General features: G+C 42.7%; 1 protein-coding gene across 1 annotated transcript in view; it reads right to left on the bottom strand.

Annotated features, from left to right (window-relative positions):
* ATRN (attractin) overlaps nucleotides 1-9,058 on the bottom strand; it is a 267,433-nt gene extending 258,375 nt beyond the window's left edge. Inside the window, exon 1 of the mRNA XM_007959994.2 lies at nucleotides 8,661-9,058. Coding sequence (XP_007958185.1) covers nucleotides 8,661-9,058 — 398 coding nt within the window. The remainder of the gene's footprint in view (nucleotides 1-8,660) is intronic.
* Nucleotides 9,059-9,283: the final 225 nt, after the last annotated feature.

The following is a 9,283-nucleotide window of genomic DNA, read 5'->3' on the forward strand; positions in this document are numbered from 1 at the left end:
AAAAAAAGACCAAGAGGAATTAACTGAAAAATTCATTCACATAATGTATACTGTAATGTCAAATCTGAAAAATCAAGTAGGCATAACCAAATTTAACTTCTACAAATAAAAAACAAAATTCTACATGAATAAATATTAAAATAAATGAAAACTGAAGTTCACTCAAAATGTAATTTGAGAAAACAGAAAACCTAAAGAATTAGAAATTCAAAGACTAAAATCAGACCATGGTTGTTCTGGTTACCTAGTGCCACTCTGACAGGAATCATACCACAAATGGGATGGCCTTAACAAACAGGAGTTTATTCTTACAATTTGGAGGCTTTAAGTTCAAGTTCAAAGTGCCAGGCTCTAGGGGATGGATGAAAGCCCCTCAACCTTGGGGGCCAGCTCTGCCTCCTGCTCCCAGCCCCCTGGAGCTAGAGGCGTTTCTTCAGACAGCTGCTGGTTGCTGAGGCTGAAAAACCTAAGGTTGACAAGTAAAAAGGCACAGTCCTGATGTTACCAAACCACACGGCAGGCCATTAATTCAAGTCCATTGTAAGAGCCAAGGTCGGCAGAGCATGGCAGGCTGCTGAGCAACGACATGGCTACACGCAGGGTCCAAGTGTGCCATAGGCTAGAGACCATTCCCAAGGCTTCTCCTTATACACAGGAAGCAGACCACATCTCAAAGGCAGCTGCTCAAGGTAGATCCCACCATGGAGTTGATCGCCAGTCTCATCATGGAAAGTAACTACCGCCAGCTGCCCAGCCACTCAATCAGGTCCAGCCAAGATGACACACAAACATAACTACCACAATGGTCTCAAGTGCTAAACAAAAGCAGTTAAAGAGAGATGACAACAATAAAATGAGAATAACAAAAAAAGCAAGACAATATACCACAGCCACCCTAAGGAGGGAAAATAGAAAAAGTCATGCTAATGCAATGCTAACAAAGAAGTACTAATTTAAAAGTAGAAGGAAGAAAGTAGCAACATGAAGCATTAGGGTAGCATATAATACTGCAATACTAGATGGAATCACTATTGCTGATTTGGGTAAAGAAGACAAAAAAATTAAATTACAGAAAAATGGTCAAGAGTATCATTACTTAAGTGAGAAACAATTTTTATACCACGTTAGTGACTAGTAAATTTCTAGACACAAGTATTTTGAAGAGTACAACTGCAGCTTCATTCCAGTTTTGAAAACAAAATGTGTTAAAAAGAAAAATCAGCATTTCTGTTTAACTATAGTACTCAATATACACTTCTATATTTAATTCTCAATATAAAGATAATGCTACAGATGTATTAAATGAGTCAACTATTTAAAAAAAATAAAAAACCCACAGCCATAGAGTTGATTCCGACTAATAGAGATCCCTATTGAGTTTCCAAGACAGTCAATCTCTACTGAAATAGATTGTCTGGTCTTCCTTCCTTCAGCCTTCTGATTAGCAGTCAAATATGCCTTAGGCACTGCGCCACCAACCATATTTAGTAAAAATTGTTTTGATAATAAACATACTGTTCTTCCCCTATGTATTTTACCCCACCCCTATATATTTATCATAATTGAAAAAAAAAAAAAAAAAAAGCATTTACTTATCTTGGGAACCTTTCATAGAAACCCAAAACCAAACCTACTGCCATGGATTCAATTCTAACTCATAGCGACCCTACGGGACAGAACAGAATTGCCCCAAAAGGTTTCCAAGGCTGTAAATCTTTATGGAAGCAGTCAGCCTCATCTTTCTCCCGTGAAGTAGCTGGTGGGTTGGAACCACTGACATTTTGGTCTGCAGCTGAATGCTTTAACCACTGTGCCATAGGACTCCTTTTCATATAAGGTAGAGTTAAAAATGCCTGCTTTCAAACATAATTTATGTCATTATATTAAGTGATTCATGCTCAATTATTCTTCTTACTCAATATTTTCACCTTTTCAAATAAGTAAACTAAAACTTCCAGAAATCAGACAAAACCTTTAGATGTCTATTATGTAAGTAAATATTTTACACACAGATAAGTTTAAACCAATGACATAATTTCACCCAATAAGTATTTTTGTACACACACACACCCCAATAATCCTCTCTGTCTCCCCCATCCAAAAATCTGGGTACTTAAAGTTGTTGTTCAATGACTGAGCTCCACTGGACTGATACCCAACAAGGGGCCAAACGTCAATGCAGTAATCTCAAAGAGCCAGCAGAGTGCCTGTCACACAGCTGGTCCTCCACAACTCTTCATTAAATGAGTGAATTCCTGAGAAGCTGGCAGACCAGGGCTTCATTACTCAACACAGTATTTTCCAGACCATTACCAGTATTCATCACCAAGTTTTACTGAGTATTTACCAAATGGCAGTCACTGAGAATACACAGGGACATCTACTGTTTCCAGCACTGGCTCCACTTTCTGGTAACATTACATTGTTTCCTTTAGGACACCTTGCCCCCTCCCCCAAACCCCATTTTCAGTTCATTCCATCTAATGGAGATGGACCTCTCCCCTGAGCTGCAAAGCAGGTACTCAATTCAGGTCTGACCAGTCTGAACACTCTCACGACCCTAGCCACAGTGACTGCTTCACTGAAGGATAGGGACCTGGTGAGACTCTCACCCTCCTTATTTGCTACAAACTCCTAAGAAACACTCTTTTTCAGTAGAGGATAAACTCCCACAAAGGAGAGGAAATTATGTTTCTTTCCCACAGGTCTCTACCAAAAGGCCAGAGATTCCCTCTGATTGCTTAGGACACATGCCCATCTCAACACAATTACTATTACAGTCAGAGACCGGAAAGTCCTGATGGCTTAGCCTAGGGACCAAACTTGGACTTGGAAACTGTTGGGAAGTGAAGGGGGAAGCCCATTAACATGTTCCAGTCATAGCCCCTTTTGTTGCAACTTATGTCCCAACCACACCCATCTATGTTCAATTCTCTGAGTAGAACAGTCCTAACTTCTAGCCTTTGCACAAGCTCTTCACTTCTTTTGGAATGCCCTTCTCCTCCAGGTGATCTATCCACGAAGTCTCTTTACTACATATTAACCCAGCCCCACATAGTACTCATATTTTTATTATCAAATTACAATGACTTGCACACATAGCTATCTTCCCTTCACAATTATGAGCTCTCCATGGCGAAAGTAAGGCCTGATTCTCACCCTTAATATCCTCAAGACAGAGCACAGTACCTAACACATACAGTCATTCAGAAGATACCTACACATTGAACAGGTTGATAACTCACCTCAAAAGAAGATTAACAAGTATGATTAGGGAGATGGCTATTATAGATTATAGAGAACTGAAGATGGGCCTTAGAGGGTAGAATCCAGCTAAGCAAAGTAAAGAAAGAATGTGGGAGTGGTGAGGAAGGAGGGTGCTAAATTTAGCAAAGATGTAGAAAGAAGGACTATAAAGTAGAAAGATTTGTTTAGAGAAAAAGGAATGTATGTAAGGGAGTAGGAGCCTTCCACTGAAGGTAAGAAGAGGAGTTTTAAAAAAAGAAAGAAAAGGCTTTTAAGCAAGACAGTGACACATTTTCCAGGGATTTCTGTAACAATGTCTGGACTGGAGGTGGAAGACGCTAAGAGAGGAAAGTCAGCAATGAAGTAAAGGGCTAGGTGTACAAGATGGCAGCAGGAAGATGTTAGAGAAGAGTGAATAAACAGGTAGAAAGGGCCAAGGTTCACTTCCAAGTTTTGACCTTTGGTTATATTAGGTAGAATTCACAACTGAAATAAGGAAGCACAAAGGAAAAGACTTTTCCCACGTGGTAAGAAGTTTGGTCTTAGTCATGACTCAGTATGAGAGGGCAGGAAAACACCTCAACAAAGATGTTCAACAAACAGTACAAGACAATGAAGTTTAGGAGAAATATGAGGACAAAAGATAGATATGGCTATCACATAGGTAAAGAAGACTTTTTAAAAAGTCATAAAAAGTGTATTGCAGTAATACAGTAATAGTTCATTACTGTAAAAAGTCAAGGAAAGGTTTATACATGGAAGAAAACTTTCTTTATTGGTTACCAGGGATACAAGGGGAGGGGAGGGAACACTGGAAAAAAAAAAAAATGCACTGACCCATGTCACTTTAGTTTTGTGTATTTCACTATACATAAATTATTTTTTAACAAAATGTATTTTAAAAAGAATAAAAATAGCAGAATAAAATTTTTCTCCACTTCTGTCCCTAAAAACCCAGAAAACCAAAATTAAAAATTAAAAAAAAAAAAAGTGTATTGCACCATTTCATTCCTTTCAACAAATACTTATTTAGCACTGAGTTGGTCCCAGGGACTCTGGGAATATAATAGTAACCAAAATAGGTAATATTCCCTGCCCTCCTGGAGCTTATAGTCTCTGGGGACACAGACAAGACTAAATTTGATTCATGAACATAAGTAAATAAGTAACATCATTCTAAGGATTAAAAGGGGTAATTTCCAAAACAAACTTACACAGTGTGGGGAAGAAATGGACAAATGCTAGAGAAAGGGTGGCAGCTGCTGCTGTGACTCCGACCTCATCACTGCTGTGCTGGCACACAAAGACGCTCCATAAACGCTTCCCTCCTTTCCTCACCTTCTACAGGAAGTAAGCCTTAACATCACAGGTAACTAGCTCAATTCACTAGGTTATCCTACTCTACACTGCCAAAGAAAGTTTTGTACAGCAGGAACATAAAGAATCAAACGTGCATCAGTTTCCTAAATGGACTTAATATCTTTATTCTCTGACTTAATGGAACTTACTTATCCTCCAAAGAAAAAATTTCAATGGTAAGGTTACAGATAGAAAAAAACAATCACTGAACTATGACGGTTCAATTCTGACTCATAGCAGCTGTAAATCTTTATAGAAGTAGATTTGCCCCATCTTCCATCCGCCGAGTGGCTGGTGGATTTGAACTACTGACCTTCTGGTTAGCAGCCAAATGCCTTACCCACTACGCCACCAGAGCTCCTTCATGAAAGTGGTACTGCTGCAGAAATCATCTACCAAAGATCCTATAATTATTATCATTCAACAGACACCATTAACTTTATCTTTTGTAATTAATCATTTCTATAGTAAGTTTCAGGAGCTCTGGTAGCTTAGTGCCTAAGGCACTTGCTGCTAACCAGAAGGCTGGTGGTTCAAACCCACCAGCCACTCCTCGGAAGGAAGGTTGGGTAATCTACTTCTGTAGTGATACCGCCTCGGAAACCCAAGGAGGGGTCGCTATGAGTTGGGTCCGACTTGATGGCACATAACAACAACATAGTATGTTTCATTTGGAAAAAAATTAAATGGCTTTTTCTAATTACAATCATATAATAATATAACACCCTTAGAGTTGTCCTCAGGATTAAATGGCACAATCCAAGCTTGACCAAGTCCCTGTCACACAGTAGGCACTCAACGATAACTTTCTGTGAAATCCAATCCACATATTATCTTATATTTACATCAATCCATATAAAAGACCTCATAATAGCAATATAAGACTTGAATATAAGACTTTCAAACTAAAAAGCTTTCAAACAACACTGACTCGATGCCTTTCCAAACCAGAAAGGTATTCATTTAAAGTCTTAGTTCAATTAAAAAAAAAAAGAAAAAAGGCTTGTAGGTTAAATCAACATAAATACCACCGAAATCAAAACCAACATGTCACACTCCCCCTCAAACAAAAATTTAATGAAAAGTAAAAAAGAAAAAATCAGAGATATGAGTTCCTAGATTCATTTTTCAAAAATGCAAATTCAAGAAAGCCACAAAATGCGAGTGGTATCATCAGGACCCAAGTCTGAACTCTTTGTCCAGGAAAGAGTATTGACATAATCTAGAACTGACTCAAATGGAGTGCCCACAACAACAGGGGAGTCCCTCACTCACGTAACACCAATTTATGCTACCATTTGAGATAACCAGCATCAGAACGGCTTGTTCCCCATAATAAGTGGCTCTTCTCCAAGCCTCTGGACCATCCATGTGGACACTCAGATTTACTCTTTTGCTCCCTGGTAAGTTCCCTCATACATAGGTGACTCCAACCCTCACATCTGTCCTGACACATTGATACTGTAAGAACACCCCAAACTCAGTGGGTCCAGAAGTAATCTTTTCTCTCAGACTTGCTCCTCCAAAGAGAGAGACTTGTCCATTTTACCTCTACACCACCATCTATTATCTATTCCTGCCTCCTTTCCTAATACCTAATGCAAGCTCTCACTACCACTGGCCTGCCCCATGCCAACAGCTCCCACCGAATTGCCCACCATCTCTCATTCCCAAATTGAGTCTACCTAGTCTAAACATTACAGATTAATCTTAGTATGAATGTCCCTCACATCCTGTGCCTCCCCCCGTCCCACTGCCTACCACAGCATCCCAGATTTTCAGAGCTTAAAGGATCCTCATCTGACTCAACCATTCACTAACCTGATCTTGTAAGGCCCTCAAACTCAAAATGCACTGGCCTCTTTTAAGTCCTGCTCTGGCTCCAATCTAAAAGCCTACATGTCATTATGCATGAGAAAAAAAAAAAAAGTGAACTCTGCCATTTTCCTGCTTTTGGGCTAAAGGTCAAAATTCTCAACCTGATCAAAAGGTCTCCACATGGCCTGACCCCTATCTATGTCTCCACTCTCCAGTCTTGCCATTCTCCTCTTTGCTCCCTCTGCTCCAGCCACCTGGCCTTCTATCCAGCCTGCCATGATTCTTCTCATCCCCAAGCCTTGGCACAAGCTGGTCCCTCCACATCCACCCTTCACATAGAAAGAACATTCTCACCCCTTGGGTCTCAATTTACAAGTCTCTTACTCAGTAACTAACCTCATCCCCATTCCAAACTAAGTCAAGTCCCTCATTTGGCCTCTGCCTTTCACCTCTATAGCATTAAAGCAGAATTATAATAAAGTGATCATTGTTGTTGTTGTTGTTGTTATTTGCCGTCGAGTCGCCCCCGACTCATAGCGACCCCTCCTTGGGTTTCCGAGGCAGTATCACTACGGAAGTAGGATTGCCCAACCTTCCTTCCGAGGAGTGGCTGGTGGGTTTGAACCGCCAGCCTTCTGGTTAGCAGTCAAGTGCTTTAGCCACTATTTTTATTCCCAAAGTAGAATATAAGCCTCACAATAGCAAGACTGTGTCTATTTTGTTTACCACTGTATCTCAATCTAATACAAAGGAACCCTTCACATATATTTGCAATTTAATGAAGTTCATAAATCAGAACAATCATAATTACAAGGCCAGCCCCACTACAGATTGGCTGTGAAGTCACTTTGTTTCTTTACCCATAAAACTAAGGAGATCATCTCCTCAGTATTCTCTGAGTTCTCCTGAAGCTCCAACATGACATGAGTCTGTAATTCTGCCATTCTAAACTTTTCCCTTACAACTCTTTTCTACGTGCCATGGCACCAGCAAAACTTCACTTTCTGGCCTCCACAACTTTGTTTGCATCTTTCCTTCCATCTGGAATTTTTTTCCCAGCTCCATCTTTCCAAATATTTCTTAACCTCAAATGCTGGAATCCAATGCTACCTCCTCTTCAAAGTGTTCCTTGAATTCCCTCACCTCTGAATTGCCACAGGTGCTCCTGCTAATTGTAATTCTCTATCAGATCACCCTGATTAATTTTCTTCATATCATTTGCTGTTATCTGAAATTATCTTGTTCATTTAGTTCACTGTTTATTTACTTGTTAATTGCCTGTCACCCTCACTAGAATGTAAGCTCCAAGAACAAGACCCTGCCTTGTTCACCATGTTTCCTCCCTCCCCTACATCAGATACCATAAGTGTTCAGGAAATATCTACCAAAGGCATGAACAACTTTAATTCTAATGACTAGGGTTATGTATATATCAATCTCTTGTTATATGCCAAATTTCTTTTTGACTAGGTCAAAGTCTGGCCAATCTATTTACTTGTGTGTGTTATCTAGAAATCCTTCTGCACAAATGAAGCAAATAAAGCAAATAATAGATAAATGCTAATTAATCAATTAATGACCACTCCAAGAGGTACTGCCCCTAAATCAGGCCAGCTCCATAGTCTACAGAAATCAGGACAAACAGGAACCTCCTTCCATTCCTTCTGTTAGACAAATCCTGTTCTAACGTGCAGCATCCACTGAGCTTCAAAAGGCTAGTTTTCTCACTTTCCTTTAGCCAGTAACGTTTCTTCTCTCCCTGTATCTCACAATCTTGGCCTTTCCCCTCTCTCTCCAGCCAACAAATCACTTCCAAGGCTCTGGTCCTTCATAGTATCCCGTATTTCCAATCATTCGCAGAGCTTATCAGACCATAAGGGCAGGAAGATGTTAAAACTGGCCCACTCGTCTTTTCTTTGATACCTAGTTTATCTGAAATAGGCCCAGCTTCACAGACCGGCTTTGATACTCTTTGAGGACCTAAGCTTTCTTCCCACCTAGCCTGCCGCATTCAAATGCCTTCGGGGTGCCCCTCGCATCTTTTCACCTTCCACCAGGGACAGGCCAGGGCAAAGATGACGATTCTCCCACTCCCCAAAGCAAATGGTCTTCAACCACCGAACAGAAGCCCTCCCCACTTTCTGTCCGGCATCCGCCTCCGGCCTGGAGCCGTCTGGAGCGCCCCCCAGTCCTTGCCTCTGGCTGAGCCCGACCCTCCAACATCACCTCACACTCACCTGAAACGGCCCCCGCAGTGCTGGCATTGCTCGCCCACCCAGCCGGCGGGGCAGACACACTGGCCGGTGCCAGGGTTGCAGCGACCGCCGTTGACACAGGGCCGATCACATTCCTTGGCCTCGGCTGCGGCTGAGCCCGACACTGCCGCCGCTGCCGCCGCGGCCTCGGCCGCCCAGGGCAGCAGCAACAGCAGCGGCGGGAGCAACAGCAGCACCAGCCGCGGCGTCAAAGGCGGCGACAGTAGCCGCGGGAGGCACAGCCCGGCCCCTAGACCTGGCCTCCCAGTCCCGGTCACGTCCCAGTCCCGGCGCCGCCCGCCGTTCCTGCCTGCAGGCGCTGTCGTCGCCACCGTCCTCCTCCTCAGCCTCGCCTCAGTCGCCGCCGCCACCGCCACCATCTTCCCGGGGCTGAGACGGCGCCCCGCGAACACATACACACACACCACACGGCCGGCTCAGCTTCGCCTGGCCGTGCTCGGCGGAGCTGTGCGGACGGTGGCTCGCACGGTCAATCCCGGGGGCGGGACCGGTGTGCGTGGGAGGCGGAGCCGACGCGCCAGTGCGTGCGTGGGAAGGGCGCGGCGTGCAGGCTTCGATTCTCCCGGCAGCTCGGCCTGGAAGGT

The sequence above is a fragment of the Orycteropus afer genome, unplaced genomic scaffold (assembly GCF_000298275.1).
Source record: "Orycteropus afer afer isolate SDZICR_OR568_19922 unplaced genomic scaffold, OryAfe1.0 scaffold00020, whole genome shotgun sequence".
Lineage (NCBI taxonomy): Eukaryota > Metazoa > Chordata > Mammalia > Tubulidentata > Orycteropodidae > Orycteropus > Orycteropus afer.